This window comes from Oryzias melastigma, linkage group LG22 (genome assembly GCF_002922805.2).
Source record: "Oryzias melastigma strain HK-1 linkage group LG22, ASM292280v2, whole genome shotgun sequence".
NCBI classification, from domain to species: domain Eukaryota; kingdom Metazoa; phylum Chordata; class Actinopteri; order Beloniformes; family Adrianichthyidae; genus Oryzias; species Oryzias melastigma.
This window is the reverse complement of record NC_050533.1, coordinates 22,546,734-22,565,679: the sequence shown is the minus strand read 5'-3', so window position 1 is coordinate 22,565,679 and position 18,946 is coordinate 22,546,734. Positions and strand designations below refer to the sequence as shown.

At 44.4% G+C, this 18,946-nt stretch overlaps 2 protein-coding genes across 4 annotated transcripts; one reads left to right on the top strand and one right to left on the bottom strand.

Moving 5' to 3' along the window:
- Positions 1-28: 28 nt before the first annotated feature.
- Positions 29-13,512, bottom strand: alms1 (ALMS1 centrosome and basal body associated protein). 2 transcript variants are annotated; one of them, XM_024270306.2, is made up of 18 exons: positions 13,407-13,512; positions 11,661-11,802; positions 10,703-10,808; positions 9,557-10,439; positions 9,333-9,474; positions 5,971-6,729; positions 5,795-5,883; positions 5,084-5,705; positions 4,820-4,930; positions 3,705-3,842; positions 2,997-3,601; positions 2,851-2,911; positions 2,511-2,702; positions 2,212-2,435; positions 1,979-2,132; positions 1,852-1,906; positions 445-544; positions 29-139 (listed from the first exon to the last, which is right to left on the bottom strand). In XM_024270306.2, exons 1-18 carry the CDS (start codon positions 13,419-13,421, stop codon positions 95-97), a joined length of 4,443 nt encoding a protein of 1,480 aa, XP_024126074.1. In that variant the 5' UTR covers positions 13,422-13,512; the 3' UTR covers positions 29-94. The 2 variants fall into 2 exon arrangements, with proteins under 2 accessions (XP_024126074.1, XP_036065949.1); XM_036210056.1 differs by lacking the exon at positions 13,407-13,512 and adding an exon at positions 12,090-12,124.
- A 378-nt stretch (positions 13,513-13,890) lies between these two features.
- Positions 13,891-16,577, top strand: dynlrb1 (dynein, light chain, roadblock-type 1). 2 transcript variants are annotated; one of them, XM_036210074.1, is made up of 5 exons: positions 13,927-14,030; positions 14,227-14,302; positions 14,722-14,849; positions 15,816-15,983; positions 16,214-16,577. In XM_036210074.1, the coding sequence occupies exons 3-5, from the start codon at positions 14,789-14,791 to the stop codon at positions 16,255-16,257; spliced, it is 273 nt and encodes a 90-aa protein (XP_036065967.1). In that variant the 5' UTR covers positions 13,927-14,030; positions 14,227-14,302; positions 14,722-14,788; the 3' UTR covers positions 16,258-16,577. The 2 variants fall into 2 exon arrangements, with proteins under 2 accessions (XP_024126135.1, XP_036065967.1); XM_024270367.2 differs by lacking the exon at positions 14,722-14,849 and having other exon boundaries at positions 13,891-14,030.
- The last annotated feature ends 2,369 nt before the right edge of the window (positions 16,578-18,946 follow it).

The window sequence follows — 18,946 nt, the reverse complement described above, 5'->3', positions numbered from 1 at the left end:
GAAAAAAGTTAAAAACTTCACAACATAATCTATGAAACATCAGTCAGGTTTTGGTTTATTTATTTAAAAAGCCGGCGTTGTTTGGAGTCGGTGGTCATCTCCATGCAGATCTACGTCCCAGGACGCGCTCCGTAATCCTCTGAAAGACAAGCGTCATCAGGAACAGGCAGATTATCAGCGAGATTATATGTAACCTGTGAGTCTTTTGTGTCTAACATGATTATGTAACAAAGAGGAGAAATCATCAGAGATTCTGCAGGAACTTCTGCATCAGAAACAGTGAAAATACTCAGGTAAGGGTGGGAGGGGCTAAACTGAGCTCAAAGTTTCTGCAGGTAAACTGGCATCACTAAATTACCATGGCAACAAACTCAGACTAACGTATTTTGATGAAAATGTGGATCATATCTGAGGACAATCCCATAATAATCTGGTGGTGTTTACCTTGTTGTAGAGCAGTGCATTCAGTCTGTAGGAGCGATATTCTGCCTTCCTCCTCTCCTCCTCCTTCCTCCTCTGCACCTCCGGTAGATTCTCATAAATCCTGAAAAATCACAGCAGATAAATGAAGAGAACTTCCTGTTCTCCACAGATTGTGATGTCAGATCAGGGATTGATCTCAAACTGAAGGTCAGATGTTGGATGTCTCCGTAAAGTTCATTTTTCAATACATCGCCTCCATCATGTCTGCATCTGTCCCTTCACAACGTAACCTTTTTGTTGAGTTTGTTTCTAGTTTGTCAAGGTTTTGAAAAGTCAGAAAAAAAGGAAATGACTATGGGTTTCAAAATAAAATGTTTGTTGTACTTTCAAAATAAAAATGTATCAGATTTTTCTTTTATGTTTAAAGTGATGTGCCATGTGATAAAGCACCCCAAACAACACTGTCCTCCATTTTCACCATGGATGACGAAAATTTAAGTCCTTTATGACACAAAACATGCATTTTATAAGAACTCTGAGGAAGGAGAGAGCATGAGGACCACGAGCAAAGAGAGCAGGGCGAACTACTGTACTCGACACGGGGGCGACAGGACAAACCACTCCTCCAGAAGCAGGGGGGGAGACGGAGTCGCAACAGAGACAATGTAAACTAACCTCACAGTTAGGATACAGATTCTCTAAACAACACAAAGGAGATGCACTGCAGAAGATCCAGTGTAAACCAGGCCTTCTCCTCTACAAAGACATCCTTTAGGACAGAGGTCCACCACCATCGGGCTGCAGACCGGTGCTGGTCCGTGGATGAATTGCCGCGGCCGCGGAAGAACTAATAAATTATACCCGTTCAAATCTTTTATTTTGAAAATCAACCACACTCTCTTGATTATCTTGAGCGCTAAAATCAGTCCAGTGGCGTATAACATGAGGAATGTTGTATGAGGAACCTTTCCATTCAGATGCTCCTTTCAGACAAGTTGTGAACATCTGATTTTTTTTAATTAATATGATCTTATAATAGTAAAATAAATTAGTTCTTAATCCACTTTTGACATGACACTAAATCAAGAGGCCTTATGTGTTTTATAAATCCTCCATGATGCACACATGTCAGACGACGGAGTGAAATGATCATTATTATGATTAAAGCACATGTTCTTATACTGTTTTGTTGTGACTCACACTACGTCCATAACCTGAAAAAACACAAATTCGCAACAACAGGGTTTCCAATAAATCATAATTATGCGAATAAACACAAACTAACTCATACAATAAGTCATTAAAGACACAGTGACGGATGAGAACAATACTTTGATTCACAGCAGATCCATTCAAGTTTCTGTCACAGCACTAGAACTCATCATCATGTATCACAGGAGACATCAGCACAGGTCAGAGCCTCCTCACCGTTTGGACCTCTGGATCATCTCCTTCCTCGGAACGGCCCTCCTTAAGAGCGGACCTTCACACAGAACATCAGTCTGAGACAGAAGCTCCTGAAGCAACAACAGAATCTGTCGGGGAGGGGGGGTACCTGCAGGCGTCCTCAGCCTCACTGGAGCCCCCGTCTGGTAGCAGAATGCTCCCTCCAGGCTGAGGAGCCTCCTCTCCTGGGCCTGTAAATCCAGACGCCTCATCCTCTGCCTGGACTGGATAATGAAGTCCGGGCGACGCACCCGCAGCGCCTCCTGCAGGATGGAGGGAAAATGAATGAAAACGAAGAAAAAAATTTATCTGAAATCAAAATGAGCAAGAAGGGAAAAGGACCTGCAGAGAAATGGGCCCTCCTGTGGAGCTGAGCGACCTGGCCTTGGGCTCTGGTTCCGGGACAGTCTGCTGCCGTCTTCGGTCCTGCTGGACTTGTCGTAGTCGCAGCGGCTCCCTCCACGGTTCAACCCGGGACCAGTGCTGGAACCAGGCTGCAGACTCGGGCCGGTTCTCCTTCCGCTCCTCTGACCTCAGCGTGTCAGCGGAGATGAACCAGGACACCCCTGAAGGAGGAGGAGGAGGAGAGCTGCTGGTTCTGAGCCCCACAGAGACGCTGCAGCAAGTCAAATGTGTCTCACCTCCAGGATGAGCCTGGGGGGGGCTCCTTCGGCTTTTGCCCCGTCTTGAGCTGGTCTGACACTTGGGGGGCGTCCCTCCTCCTCTCACTGTGCTGGATGAAGATGATGAGGTCTGTCCAAAGCTTCTGGCGTCTCCTGGAGAAGGAAAGGTGGTGCCAACGTCTCTGGTGAGTGGGCGTGTCCTGCTGTTTCCTGTGGGAGGAGTAAAAAAGGAGTGGAGCTCTGTGACGGACCCAAACTCAACGGCAGAAGGATTCTGCACAGACTAAAAAGGCATTATGTGGGTCTATGATCTTGATCAGATTTTGCTCCGCCCACCTCAACCCCCAAATCCACTGACCTGCTTGGGTGTCTTTGCTCCTCCCCTCTGAGGTGGAGCAGGCTCGGTGTCGCGCAGACTCCTGGAAAACAAATGAAGAAAACATGCTTCCATGACTCAGCACTTTTGAGCAGAGCCAGTAAAGTCAAAGCAGGGAGACCTCTTACCCTGTCCTCTGTTGGTCCTAATGGAGGGGGGGCAGACGGAGGGGTTGTGCGATGCGTCACCCCCCTTTTCTGCCTGTGGATGGCTCCGTTTTTCATCTTCTGGACTCTGTGGGCTCCGTAGACCCAGATCAGGCGCTGCGTATCGATGCTGGAGTCAGACCCGGGGGAGGGGGTCTCCGTCCCCTCCGTGTGAACCAATGAGGAGCTCCAGGACAGCAGGGACTGGACGCTGTCCGCCCCCTGTAGAGCCTCCTCAGCTCTGTCCTCTCTGCTGGCCCAAACTCTCCTCTGTGGTTCTGTACCATGACCCCCCCTCTCTCCTCTGCTCTGCTCCCCCTGAAGCCCCCCCATGCTGTGGATGAGCTGGGACAGGCGCTGCAGACGCTCCACCAGTGACGCCTCTCTGCTACATGCCGGACCGGACCCCCCCAAGGCCTCACAAAACTTCTGCCACAGCAGGTCCAGGCTGTGGGCCGCATGGTCTGGGCCAGTCTGCTCCGGGTGGGGGGAGCGGTGCAGGCCGACCCTCTGCTCTCTCCTGAGAACCTGCCCGTTTGTGGAGGGGGGCAGCTGAGATTTTGGAGGGCTGGGGTGAGCTGGGGTGTCTGCAGAGAAGAACAACACTTTAGAAAAAGCTTGTGAAGCCCCCTCCCTCCACTAGGACACTGCTTCATGAGGACTTGGTTTCAGGAAGTGGGGGGGGCTCACCTGTCTGCATGTTAAAGGAGTTCACCCTCTTGCTGTAGATGCCCTCAGCGTGCCTGAATGTCACCCCAGCCTCCAACCCGGGGTCCTGTTGCCCGAGGATGTCACTGCCGAAGGGAGGGGGGACGGCGTCGTCTGAGCCTGTTAGAGTTACACCCCCCCTGGTTAATTAAGCAGTTAAACCAGGACATGCTGCACCCCCTCTCTAAACGTTTGAAACAGACACTGGTAGGACAAATTCAGGCTCCCTCCAATGTGGGGGGGTCAGATACAGCCTGGTCTGAGAATGTTTCAGAGTGTTGAGGAACCGTAAACATGTCAGTAAAGGGAGAAAAAGGGGGTGGAGCCTCAGTGCTCATCAAGGTTTAACCCTAATTAGGAAATGATCATGTTAATCACAATTAATTAATTACAGAAACTTTTATGCGTTTTCTTCTTTTTTCGTGTTAGTCTCTTGCTTCATACCATGGTCATCTATGAAAGAAATAAACATTAAATCAATTATTAGAACTTCAGTCCTGATGTATATTTAAGTTTAAATAATTTTTCACAAAAAAACGACCATTTAAAATGTGGTGCGTCGCGCTGTCATGGTAACATCTCCAGCAAGCACAGATTATGCTATGCTATTAACAATTAAATATAATAAATTACAATTCAATATGACATTTATAAAAATAAAATATTAAATACAAATAAAATCATAAATTTGTTAAATCCCGCCTCCTCTTCATTTGGAGAACTTAAGGACAAAATGTAAATCCTAACCCAGAGGATTAGAGAACTTCCCCCTCTCAACTCCAAACACATCTGCTGGAGACACCAGCAAATATATGAAAGTGGAAGCCCCCCACCCTGATGAGTGTCTGACAGTTTGTATTTTACTCTGAATTTTGGCAGATAAAGCACGATGTTATGCTAATGAAAATGCATTACACCAGGGGGCGCTCTTTGCAATTTCATTTGAGTTTTGACACAAAAGCACCACGACAAATTACAGCGCAATATAAGTAAACTTTATATTTTCACAGTGAAAGGTCAAATTGCAAATTGAATGGATTTGCATTGACAGACAGCCCTCTGGTGGTTACAGGAGGAAGTGCATCGGCTAGGTTTACCTGGGTGGGAGCTCTCCATGGTGCTGGCAGGAGAGGCGCTGGCTTCTCTATCAGGGATGTAGAAGAGCTCGTCGCTGCCGGGAGGTTTGTAGGGACGCAGCATTGGAACAGCTGTGGGGAGGGGGGCACAGACATGAAGCTTGTTCCTCTGGGATTTTAATTGTTTGAACTTGTCAACTGGCTTTTATATTTCTGCCCCTCCCACTTTGAAATGTTTAACCAGTGCAAGACTACTGGGAGAAGAAGCCCCGCCCCCAAACTCACCTGGAGTCTGCTCGAATAAGGGTGGCGATGCTGTTGCACCTCTGCGATGGGCTGTGGAGGAGAACTCCCCCCTCTGAAACCTGCTACTCTCAGGCATCTGTTGCTCTCCGTGGTCCCACCCCCCCGCGGGACGGGAGGATCCCATTCCTCCATCAGGACTGCTGGCAGACAATCGCCTGAAGGCGGTGCCGGCTGAGGGGAGGTTGTGAGCTGAGGTTTGGGGGGTCAGGACGCGCTGTGTCCCGGCAACAGAAGACTGCCCCCCCTCCCGGCTGACATCGGAGGCAGAGCTGGTTTCAGACAGGGGGGGCTCTTTGTCCTGCCCCACCACAGTCTCTACCCTTTTCTGACTCACACTGTGGCTCCAGGGGGGGTCAAAATCAGATTTTTGGATTGACTGTGCCGACGTCGCCCCTCCCTCCTGTTGCCTTTTCTTCACTGAGGGACCAAGCGTTGCCATGGAGGGCGGAGAAGCAGAGGACGTGGAGGGAAAACCCTTTACAAGTGGCTTGAAGAGGTTATCTGGGGGGGGCACACTAAAACCAAAACGGTCTTCTGCAGGATTGAAGGCTGCGGCCCCCCCAGTGTCTGAACTCCCCCCGGTGTCTGTGCTGCCTTCACCCTGCAAGAACCAGACACAGTTACGGGGAGGCACAGAGGCTCTCAGGGCTGGGGGGGGCGGGGTCATTGAGTCTGAACTGGCAGACGCACCTTCAGCAGCAGCTCCCTCTTCACCTCCTCCACCCCCCTCCTGTCCTCCTCATGCAGCTGCAGAGGCTGGCGGCAGCACGCCTTCCTCTCTGAAACAGGCAAACATGAGTATTCTGACCCCCCCACACACACCACAGAAATTCTGCCGGACACACAAAGATCCGGTGCCGCCTTACCTCTGCTATCCTGCTCCGCGGTGCTGGGGGGGCTGGACAGTGTGGTGGAGGCGGGGTCATCCTGCAGTAGCTTGGCCACCCTGATGGTCAGAGAGCTGTCACTGCTCCCGTCGCTCAGCAGGTCGGCGTCTGGGGTAGTGAGGGAGGGGGGCTCAGCCTGTCCGGGCTCCTCGTCGTCCCTCGGGAGCCCCCCCTGGTGTGAGAGCTGCTGTGTGCTCGCGGACGGAGGCCCAGCGGAGACCTGCGATGTTAAAACTTTCTTTGGGGGCGCGGCGCTGCAGCCCTCAGGCTCCGTCCGCCGGGCCGCATCACAGAGGAGGCGGGACCCCCCCGCAGCTTCACCCTCGGCCTTGTGGTGTGACGGACAGGTGGGGGTAGCGGTAGATGGGTGAGTGGGGTGTAGAGATGGAGTAGGGGGGTGACTCTGCCTCGGTTCCTTTAAGCTGAGCGTGGGGTCCGAGTGGGACCTGGCCCCCATCCTCCAGGGGTCTGCAGCAGCAGAGGAGGGGGGGGCAGAAGAACCTTGCAGCTTTCTGGCTTCCATCTGCACTAATGCAGGCCTGTCCTCTGAGAGGAGGGGGGCTGAAGAGGCTGCAGGCAAGCCTGTTGATACCTGCCCCCGCAACCCCAATCCTGCTGTAGAACTGAAGGTAGAATCCTCTCCACCCCCCCTGTATCCGCCGGCATCCAGGGGGGAATCCACTTTCACCACGGATTCAGTCACCTCCTTAGAAAAGTCCTGTTTGACAAGAATTCCCCCTGAAACGTAAAAACGTTCAGATTTACTGTTTGTGGCAAAAGTCTCTGCAGAGAAGAGCATGAAGGAGCAGAAGACGCACGTGTGAATCTCTACAGAGGAGTACTGATTCATTTTAGAAACCATACGATTCATATCATAATTTGTGTTTGACGACCCGATTCATTGACCTAATATCGACCCAGGACACCTTTATCCAAAACTTCCACCACTGTGACTCAGAGATAGTCGGTACTGAACAGTCCAGGTGAAGTTTTCAGATTCTGGAATTCTACTTCTTCAAGGTAATAAATTAAATATGCTTATGCTTAAAATGCTGAAGCTGATAGACAACAAAAATATTAGTTAAATGCCAAATTAGCCTAAAAACTGAAAAAATCCTGTTAGCCAAAACAGCTAGCATGCAGCTGAAATATTAGCCTAACTCCAAAACAGCCTAAAAACCAAAAAAAAAAAAACTTAAATTAGCCAAAATAGCTAGCATGTGCGGAAATATTAGCATAACTCCAAAACAGCCTAAAAACCAAAAAAAAAAATCTTAAATTAGCCAAAATAGCTAGCATGTAGCGGAAATATTAGCATAACTCCAAAACAGCCTAAGAAACAAAACAAAAAAATCTTAAGAATCTTAACTTAGTCAAAACTGCTAGCATGTAGCTGAAAAAATTTCGAACTCCAAAATAGCCTAAAAAACTCTTAATAAATGCTAAAATAGTCCAAAAAGCTAGCAAAATGCCATTATAACTTTTAACTTTACTACACTGACTTCATATAACATAAAATAACGACAAATCAACTATTAAACTTGCTGTCAACTATTCTAATAGTCGATGATTAGTTAACTAATCGTGGCAGTCCTACTTTACCAAATTCAAAGTGTTTCCACACATGGGACTGGATTAATGGTTGATCACCACGTGTGTTGTCTACTATGATGACACTGTTGTTTTCATGTTTGAAAATAAATCAGTCCAAATGGTTTAGGTCGATTCCATTAAAAACTTGCCTCAGACAGATTGCTTAGGTATAGCAGGAATCGATTTGATTAAACAGATTGTTAAACCTGCAGCATCTTTCTCTCTCATATGGTTCAATATGCAACTATATACGTAAAAGATTATCAACAATCTTTTAGAAAATAAAATACTTTCCAATTCTGATACAATCTATTTATTTGTCATCTACTTGGAATTTAAACAGATGAAAAAGTCTTCTAAATAAAGAAAGTCTTTTTTTCCTTCTGGTACTTATTATTTTAAGCAACAAAAACAAAATGTCAATCGGACATAAGAGCTTCAAACATCCAAACCTGGTTTTGAGTCTTTTAGACTGTTTTAAAGGGCTGTAATAAAAAGGGTCAACATATGTTTAGTGAACACAACACACACAAATCCCTCACTGTGGTTCATCTTCAGCCAATTTGAATCATAGTGTTGGGTGTTGCCAATAATTTCCAGAATCGATTAGATTCACCAGAGCCTGGATTGATTTGATTCAGATTTTTTTTTATTCTTCGATCCACTTAATTTAAATTGACATATATATATATATATATATATATGTTATGAAGATATTCAAATCAATCTGATACAGTTCACACACTGTAAAATGTATTAGTGAAATGTAATGAGACTGTTAATATCATACAGTGTTACTTGGATTCTCAAATGGAGAAGCTCCAACGATTGTTCTCCTGGAGGACGTTTCAGTTTGGCCACTAGGTGGCAATCATGGTATAACATTACACCTTATTCAAGAAGAAAAAGAAAGTGTGAGGAAAAAAATTGTGTTTTAGACCACAAATGGTTACTTTAAAAAAATATTTCCGGAAATGTTTGAAAAATGTAAATTACTCTGAGACCTCAGTACAAAAAAGCATTGTGTGTGTGAGAGAGAGAATGTATGATGATTTTAATTTATGTTTTATTTATTTTTTTCGCATTCATTTTATTTCCTGTGAAGTCACTTGTCATCGAGTCATTGTTGATGAAAGCATGTTTGAAAAAGCAATTTCAAATAAAGATTAATTACAAAAAACTTTAAAAATGTTTCCTTAAAATACTTTGTAAAATTCCTGCCTGTGAGTTTATAAAGATGTCCATTTACTCATCAATGTATGATTAGGTCGACCAAGCATTAGCATTAGCCATCCTGTGGGAAACCCCATTATACATATGTTAGCATCAAGCTAGTAGAGTTTAGCATTATGTGCAGGATCGATCCCTCCTTTATGGATTGATTATTGATCTATTAAGCTTAGATCGACTCAGATCGATTAATCGATTGAATTAACCACATTTGATAGAAGACAGCCTGTAATTGGATCTTTTTTTTGTTGACATCACATGACACAGTACGACACAACAGGAAGAGAATCTGTATCTTGTATCTTTTACGACCCTAATACTCGGACTTTAAATAAATGTGTGCAAACAAGACAAACCTGCTGTTGTGACAAGCGTATGCAGTTAGTGTGTGTTAAAAAATGATGCAGCTGTAAAATCTTAATTGAACTTGAATTGAAACTGAACTTTAAGGTTGAAGTTAGCTAAAAAAAAAAAAAAGTCAAAGAATGTTTTTCAGAGAAGAGATTCACTGAGTTTACCTTCAGATGGCTGAGAGCTCTCCAGGGGGGTGGCAGTGGATCCTTTGATTGTGGGGGAGAGTTTGGGGTCTTGGTTCGGTCCTCTGGGTGTCATTGAAGTCAGGATCGTTAAGGGGGCGTGGTCTATTTCCAGGTTACATATCTATGAAAGACAGATAGGATGACATCTGCATCTTTAGTGCCTTCATACTCAAAGTTTTTTTACATTTGAAATGTTCACTCACAGAATTGTCCTTATCCAGGTGGGGCTGCGGGGGCTTTGGAGAGGGTGGGGGCGACGATCCTTTTGAAGTCATGTAGGGGGAGAAAGATTCCAGCTCCAGGCTGGGGGCTGAAGACGCATCGGCAGAAGGCCCCACTTGTAGCCCAGAAAAGCTATCAGGGTCAGCAGCAAATTGGGGGGGTTGCTGTGACCTAAAGGGGAGGACGCAGGTCAGGGGACTGGGTTCTGAAACTGTCCTAGAGAGCCCCCCCAGCCCTATGCTCTGGCCTGCCCTCCAAGCATCCACTTTCTGCACATAGGTGAGACTTGGCAGAGCCGGGACCTGTGAGGGGGGGTGCAGTGCCCGGCCCACTCCTGTTTGGCTTCTGGACCCGGGTGGGATCATGACCTCCCCAGGAGTGGACTGAGACTGTGGAAGGAAAGCCAGGAAGAGTTTTTTTTGGTTCCCTGGGGGCCAGAGGTCGGCCCCCGCCTCAGCCTCTCCTCCTGAAGACGGGCTGGGGGCGTGAGCTGAGGATGCTGGAGGCTGAAGAAGGCTGTCGACCCCCCCACTGACATTCAACTGATCAGGTCCTGATGCTCCAGGTCCTTTTACCTGGTCCCCCTGCAGGGGCATTTTCCCCTCAGCAGCCCCCCCATCGTGCAGGTCTGCTTCTCCTGAGCTGCTGTCTCTGTTAGCACCAGCAGTCTTGTCTGGGGGGGGTCTTTCCTTCAGTTTGTACTGGTTGGTGGAGGACATACTGTGCTCTGAAAGAGTGCACCAGCTGCTCCGACCCCTATCAGACAGGACAGTTGTTTGGACCGGGTAGCTGGGGTACGGGGCGCCCCCCCCAGCCTGGTGTGTGCTGTCGTCCTGTGATATCATTGAGAAGTCGGGACACGCCCTACAGAGAGAAAGAAGCACCAGTCACTCATTCATCACTCAGCCTCTCCTTTTATCTGCAGGGAAACAAACGTCAGTGATCACTGACGATATATGAGAACTGGACTGATGGGGGGTTGATCTCGGAGCCTTATGACTTCATGACTGAAGGGAGAACCTATTCATTTATGGTGTCAACATTTAAATCAAACCTCCTCTCCTCTGCTGACAGACGTCTGTAGGGAATCCAATGTGTTCCTGGTTTCATGAAAACGTTGTCCTCACCTCAAAGGAGCAAACTCTGCATGTGTCAGATCTGAGAGGCTGGGCTCCATCCCTGAGGCTGCAGGCAGAAGGCGGAGCGCCGGAGAGAGGCTGCTGTCCTGAAAATCTGAGCACACTAAAAAGTCAGGAACATCCCTTCACCACCTGATTTCTTATTCTTATTCAAGATGAGTTCCTCATATTTTTCTCTAAAAATCATCAACAAATGAGATATGACCCATGCTGGGAAAATTTATTTTAACTTGAAATGAGGCAAACAGTTTTCAGAGTCTCAGCAGTAAAAGAAGCAGGACCGTCATGTAAAGCAGGGCTGAGAATAACTGGGTACCTCGCGATATCGATGATATCGATGGTATCGCGATACTGCGATAATTGGTAATATTGGTAAAAAATAATCTCTAATAACTCACATTATATGGAAGAACACATATTGTTGGGGAAATGTATCCTTATGTATTTTCTAGCTGGAACATAATCATAATAAACAACTTGTGTCGTATTTTGTGCTAAAATTTTTGTATTTAGTATTACTAAAATCAGTTATACTGTGCATTTGACAACTATTTACACCAATTGAATTGGAATTATCGGTAAAATTCAGTGTTAACAATAGTAAACATGAACAGCAGTGCAACTACTTGTTGTAAACAACAGAACAAAAAGGAAACAGTTCAAGTAGCTGCCAGACAGAGCTAGTCTTGTGACGTGCCCCCCCCCCCCATCTCCCTCTGAAGGAACGTCTCACTGAAGGGGGATAAATATAACGTTTTACAGCCTCTTCAAACAAAAATAAAAGATCAATACCTCATGAGAACCTATCGAGAATCAATCGCAGGACTAAATATAATCGCAATATCGATATTTTGGCACACCCCAAATATAAAGTATGCATTTTTATTCCATCCAGACATGGAGAACTCCTGTTTCTGTTGAAAGAGCAGATTTTCCATGAACATACCTAACTGTGGATCATGCCCCCCCAGGGGCTGAGAGCCTCCTGGTCCCAGTGGAGGTTGGGTCTGGTCCTGGTTGCTGATGCTGTGACTAGGACTAGGAGTTCCCGGGCGACTTAACACCTGACGTCCGTCTCCTGCTGCCACCTTCAGAACCAGAGCCACAATGTCAACCCCCCTGCATGCTATGAGTCAACTATGATCGCCAACAGAGATGACCCCTCCCAAGCTTTCAGGAGAGCACCTCACTGCACCAAACATTGTAGGGAAAATGTGAGCAAAACAATTAATTTAAATAAATAAATAAAAATCAACCACAAAGTTAGATGCGTAAAAAATATTTTTCTGAATGTTTTTGACTAAAATTGTGATGTTTTTGCCTCAATAATGCCTGAAAATCCTTTCTGCAGCACAATATGAAAAACTGCACGTACAGAAATCCAAGCACTAAGAGCTGACCCATGTGTTCAGGGAGGAAGGGGTGGCATAATATTAGGGCTGTGAACATTAACGCTTTAACGCACGTGGTTAATCACCCTGAGTTCATGAGTTAATTAATTGCACCTGCGCCAAATTAGGCTTCCACGGCATGCAGCATCATCCCACTTATACTATGGTTATTTACTAAAGAAATAAATATTCAGTTGGTCTTTAGTGCTTTAATCTTGTTATTATTTCTGTTTAGATTGCTTTGTTTTTCACAAAAACCGGACTACTGGATCCATGGTCCGGCATGTTGTCACGGTAACATGACAAGCGTCGTCTATGACTGACTGCAGCGGCAAAGTCCCCCCCCCATACACACACCAACACCACCACCCCAGATGACCCCACTTTTCCTGTAAACATGCCTAAGATAGCACAAGGGTAATGAAAGCAACTAAATGGATTTCCATAATTCAAATTACACAGCTGTGGTTTAAGGTGTAAGAAAAATGGCTAGGTAATGAAATCCATACAAGAATAATGCCAAAATTTAAAATCAATACATTAAAATTCCTGTTTGATGAAAGAGATCAGCATCATTTCTATCCATTCAGCACCATGGACAGCAATATGACCTGTCAGATGGGACAGAAAACTTATATCTGCTTCACCTTCTGTTTTTTAAGGATTTCTTATCCTAGTAAGACTTGGTTCTTACTGAAACAGCTGCAAAAATAAATATTTTCAAAGTTAATCTCGGTAATGTATAGATTGCTTCAATAAAATCCATATAATATATCAATGAAATCTAATCTCATTACATTAAGGTCAATTATTTTCTCTGTGTAATTTGCTTTTATTTATTTATTTATTTTTTAGTAGAAGTCTCTGTGAACAGCTTAGACATAAGTTTTGGGTAATTAAAGTGGAAAAATATTCTTAAGAATGACTTTTGTGTTCATAGAATAAACAAGCCACTGGCTTCAGACTCTTATTTTGAAAAGCCAACAGACATAGCACTGAGTGTTTTTCTAGGCTTTATATCAATATTTTTGTTAAATAAAAACAATTTATACTGTCAGATTCTAAGACTAGAACCAGTCATGCTTAAACTCGTAATCGCAAAGGTCATTTTTCTCCCCCTGTCACTTGCTGGAACACAGGACTCCGCACACAGAGGTGCTAAGCTAACGTTAGCTAACAGACTAGCACAGCTGATAAGTTGAGTCGGGGCCAAAAAAATAATCACAACTAACTATAAAAATGACAATCGATCAGTTCTCCTTAGGGAACTAAAAACTTTATACAAAAGTCGTATAAATTACCTCCTGGAGGTCCATTTTGTTTTAAAGCGGCACGCGCCTCCTCCCCTTGTTTCTAAGGAGCGTTTCCAGGAAGTGCGCGTGAAGAAACCGGAAACAGAGGAGAGAACAAACAATTCAAATGCAGCAGGCGGAGAAGCTGATTGGCCGAGGCCCGTGGCATGCACTACATTTGAAGAGAAAAAAATAGTTATATTCCATCATTTATGACATTATTTCGGGCAGATGGTATTGATCATCTTTTAAATTGAAAAAAACATTGTATTTTGTTTCATTTGAAAACAATTAAAATATGACTATTTTACATAATGAATGTGTCGGTCATAGGAGCAAAATATCACATTCACAAATGTAAATATAGTAACCATATTTTTCCTCTGTTTTTATTGTGAAAAATAATGTGAAAGTGTAGTTTTCTGCAGCATTTCTACTTTCTAAGGTGTTTGTTGTTAAATTCCTCCAATCCACTAGGTGGCAGTAATTAACTTCATTCTAACTGGCACGCGACCTCAAGCAAGAACTCTTGTCTTGTGTTAGCTAGCACTAGCAACTGCTAGCATTATTGTGTCTGTGTCGCTTGGCAACGCCTTAAAATTAGCCATTAAACACCAATTTGAGAGTAAAATGGTAAGAAATTACAGTCACCTCTGATACATTTGCGACTATTTCCCACATGAATTTAGTTTTTGTCTTCTTTGGTGGGTTTATTTGAGCTCTGGCTAGCTGTGTTGTTATCACCGGGCGTTGGCGTTAAAGGAAGAGCCGAAGGCTTCAAACATACTTGCTGCTTTTCTGGAGGCTGTAATATTTTTCTGTTTGTCAGGCTGATGTGGATGAAACTCTGAAGAGGATTCAGAGCCAGAAAGGCGTTCAGGGAGTCATCATTGTGAACTCTGAAGGTAAAAACTGCTGCTGGTGTTTACAGGAACTAACCTAAACCACTGGTTTTATGCTGCATCTGCCATCAGTATTAATCTAAATCTAGTAATATTTCTACATTGTTACTGGTGGCATTTGTAAAAAATTATGTTAAGTTTTTATTTAGTACCTATACATTATAAGCTAAAAATGTTCCAATTTTAGTCAGAAGAAGTATTCATTGACAAGTCTAGCTATTTTTTTATCTATTATAAACCTATTCCCAGTGATTTTTTTAAAATTATGATTGACGATTTTTATGATTTAGCCAACATTAAAAAAAAAACTCTTTTTTAAGACATATTTTCTAAAGACAGCAGGAATTCATCAGAAAGTCACCTCTGAGTTGTGTGCAGGATTGCATATATTATGTTTCTACAGTCAATGCTTCTGTGTGTAGCTGCAGGGCGACTCGCTTTCTTTTGACTAGTGTAGAAAAGCTGAGAGTTGTTGAGGCCGGTACAGTCATGAGGAGCAGCATCACATGCTTCATGTTTCTTCTCAGTGTATCCAGCAGTGAAACTGGAGGTCAGTAATAAAAGAGAGTTGTCCAGTTATTAATAAACTGACACATGTAGAACTTTTAAAATCTGACATACAAAATATAAAGCTGTGATTTGCTAAAAGTGAGAGCCATGTTTTGTCCCTCAGGATGTTTGATGATCTTTATCTGCTGTTGATCTGGACTCCTGCAGTCTTACCAAGCAGGCCAACACCTCCTCCCCCTAACCGCCTCCTCCATCTCTTACTGGATGAATATCATGTCCTCTCCTGCATGTGTCAGGTCTGCTTGCTTGCTCTCCCTGATGTGGAGGAGTCCTGCCTCTCTTTAGGAGCTCCTCCCCCTGAAGGGTTCTTTTTAGAAGCTTGTATCCAGGATGGGAGAGGTCCCACTTCATTTTGTCTGCACTACCATGCAAGCTAGCCATGTATTATCTATGGGGAGGAAGAAAACATCCAAAACTTAAAAGATCAAGTTAAGAATGGCCTTGAAAACTGTGAAAAATGTTTTGGTGTTTTTAACATGTTCTGCTGCAGGACAAATAGGTTGTGAGGGGCTGTAAGCTAGCAGGGGAGCAGATAAAGAGATGGGTGACGGGATGTGGGGGCGGAGTTGCTCCACACCAACAGTTTTGCCCACAACTCAAACATGAGTTTCTAACAAACTCCTGCCGCTCTGCAAAAACTAGGTCCTAGAAAATGACGAGTTTTTAAATTTTGTCTAAAAACTGCATCATCATAATTCAAAGATCACTGGAAACACTTTACAATAGATGGTTTACTAAATCATCGTTTGTCTGTACAATCTGAGTAAAATGGTCTTGTTATGATTAAAGAAACCATCAAAAAGTCTTTGAATGAGAGACTTTAAATATCATTGTTTGCTGCTCCATTAAGGAAGGACTGGGAGCTTATTTGATTGTATTTTAGAATGAATATCTGGAGGATTGTTTTGTCCTCAGCCTGTAAACAAAGCAGCGTTTGGTTCTGCAGGAATCCCCATCAAGACGACTCTGGACAACTTGAGCACGGTTCAGTACGCCGGACTCATCCAGCAGCTGGTTCTGATGGCCAGGAGCACGGTGCGAGAGCTGGACCCCCAGAACGACCTGACCTTCCTGCGAGTCCGCTCCAAAAAGAATGAAATCATGATCGCTCCAGGTGAGGGACGACAAATGACCTCATAGTCTGACAGGAATCAGAGCGACCCCACAGGAGAGGTGTCCATGTTTTCTATTTACAAACTAAAACTCCATTTTAAGGCTTTGGGAGGTCTTTTTTTAATTTCTTTTTAGAATTTTTGCTTAATGATCTTATTTTCAAAAAGCAGTTTTCTGCTCTCTCTGTTCCATGACTGACCTGCTGACCCGTTTGTCTCTTTCCCTTCATAGATAAGGACTACTTCCTGATCGTCATCCAGAATCCTTCAGCCTGACACCCCGTCAGCTTTTTCCTCTCCCTCATGTGTCCCATTCAAACATCTAAGTTATCTCTTTTTCGTTTTGCACAAGAACTAAAAGACAAGAAAATGTCAGAGAGTTAAACAAAGAAGCAGCGGATTCCTACAAATTTGGTTTTGTGTTTTTCTGCATTAGCATCTGCCTTCTTTGTGTCTGAGGCCTGCAGCTCGGCCTGCAGCTCGGCCTGCAGCGTTTCTCTCAGTCTTCACATCGTCTTTTAGTCTCACAAAAATGTTCTACATATTGTCTGTAAAAAGACAAAAAAGTAAATAAAATGTTTCAAAATGTCAGAAAATAGTGTTTCAGAGGTGAATTGAACAGATTCTTGCTGCTTGTTGCCAAATGTGGTGTTATAGTTCTGATCACCCTGAAGCTGAAGAATTGTGAAAACAGCAGCACACTATAAGATTAATATATATATATATATATATATATATATATATATATATATATTATTATAAATTATTTCTATACATCAGCAAATTCCTCCATGTGTGCTCGGCATTCCTGAAGTTTTCCTTGCTGCTGGGATCCCAGCTCTTTGTCAGTGTCTTGGGTGATCAGCACCAAAACATCAGCTCGTTCCAGTTTGAAAAGCAATCTGCAGACAACCCAGAGGACACAGACATCACATGACCCAAAGGTCAACACATCCAGAAAGTAACTTCACACACAAGTTTGGAATCTCTCAAAAGAACAAACGTGCTGCCTCCCTGTCCGGCTTGTTCCTGGCTCTCCTTCTTCCACGCGCTCTGAAAGCTCCAGACTGACAGCTGTCACCATCTTGGACCAGAGAAAACACCAGCAGAGGAAACGGACCTGCAGTAACTTGGATTGTGTCTCCTCTTTGGGAACTTATGAAGTTGACTGTCTAAAAGTGTGCTAGTAAACCAGGTAATGTTTAAGGTAAGGATTATAATAATTAATAAAACGGCTGCAGAGAACTCCATGTTATTGTTCAGCTGAGGTCCTCCACTGGTTCCAGCATCTTTCCCAGCAGAATTTCTAGGATGTTCTGCACTTCCTCCTCCAAGTCAAAAGCTGCACAGGACATGTGCAGTCAAATGTTCATTCTTTTTGTGAAAGCAGCAAATAAAGATTCTTCAAAACACAGACAGGACACAAAATAAAGCAGCTTTTGACAAATCCTGAATGAAAATTGACCCACATCTCCCTCATCTGGGTTTCAGCATCTTTTCCAGATTTTGCAGCTCTAGAGTTTGGAGTTTCAGGTCACTGTCCAGAAAAGCATCAGTCTGACCCTCAATCTCCTTAACCACAGGAATGTCACTCACTTCTTCAGGGAACTTTCTGAACAAGAACAAAAGGAAAGAAAACAGAAGAAGAAATCTCTCCGTTTTTGTAAAGCACTCTGGTAAAATAAAGGTTGGACAGAGCGCAGAGGTTTACCTGTCTGAACATCCAGGTGTTTCCTGCCCTGAACGGGTCCAGGAGTTCTGGGTCTGAACTTCCTCCTGAGTGCGCATGTCAGCAGAGTCCAGCTGAGCTCTCTGTCATCGGGGGCAGACTCGATCATCCGGATCAGTCTGAAATGTTGGAAACAGTTTGAATTCGATGCTGCAGAATCGCCTCCGACTAATGTTCACGTGCACGTGATGTTAACACGTGCGAACCGCGCGAGCTCTGTTTCATTTAGCGCACTTTGACAATGGAATGATTGACGGCAGGCTCGTGCGCGTGCACGTGCGAACGTCCGCGTGACCGCGGTGCGTGTGAATGACGTCACTGCCTGACGCTTCCCCTGGTGAGGACGTTTCCAAACAGCACGCCATTTGACGTCAGTGATCATATTACATGATGTAGAGACAAATCACCTCATGTGACGTCATTCTGCATCATCTGTTCAGCTCGCAAACTCCTGATCCTGTGTGGATGTTCCTCTGAGAAACATCTCGGAGTGGGAGAGTCAAAGCCAAAGACATTCCAAACAGCGTTGATAAGCTGTTCTCTAAGAACAAATCTTCACAAGTGACGGACGATCTGAAGAACAAAACACAAGAAAAGATGTCAAGAACAGGAAACACAGACACATCTTTTGATGTGAAGGAAGGCCATTATCTGGTGGGAAATCGGGGAATTTATAAAGTTTGGGGATTCCTCGGGGAGGGAAGCTTCGGAAAAGTGGCCAAATGCACCAAACTGGGGGGTCATGAGTTTTGTGCTATCAAAATCATGAAACGTAACAAAACCGGCCTGAGAGAGATGGAATCAATGAAACTGATCAAACACCTGGATCCTGAAGAGAACCATCTGATTGAGATGTATGAATGCTTCACATTTCAAAATGTGACTTGCATTGTATACGAGCTCTTGGAAGAAAGCTTGCACGATATCGTGTGGAGAAACCCCGGAGTGACTCATCTGTGTGACATCAGATCCATCGCTCAGCATCTGTTGAAGGCTCTCAAAGCGCTCAAAAGTATCGGACTGGCGCACTGCGACATCAAATTGGACAACATTATGCTTGCGGATCATAGGACTACCAATATGAAACTTATAGACTTTGGGTTGGCTGTAGAGGCAAAGAAACTTTCAATCGGAACCGTAATCCAAGTAAACCCATTCAGAGCACCTGAAGTTATCCTGGGTCTCCCCATGGATGAAAGCGTTGACATGTGGGCACTTGGCATGGTGTTGGCCACT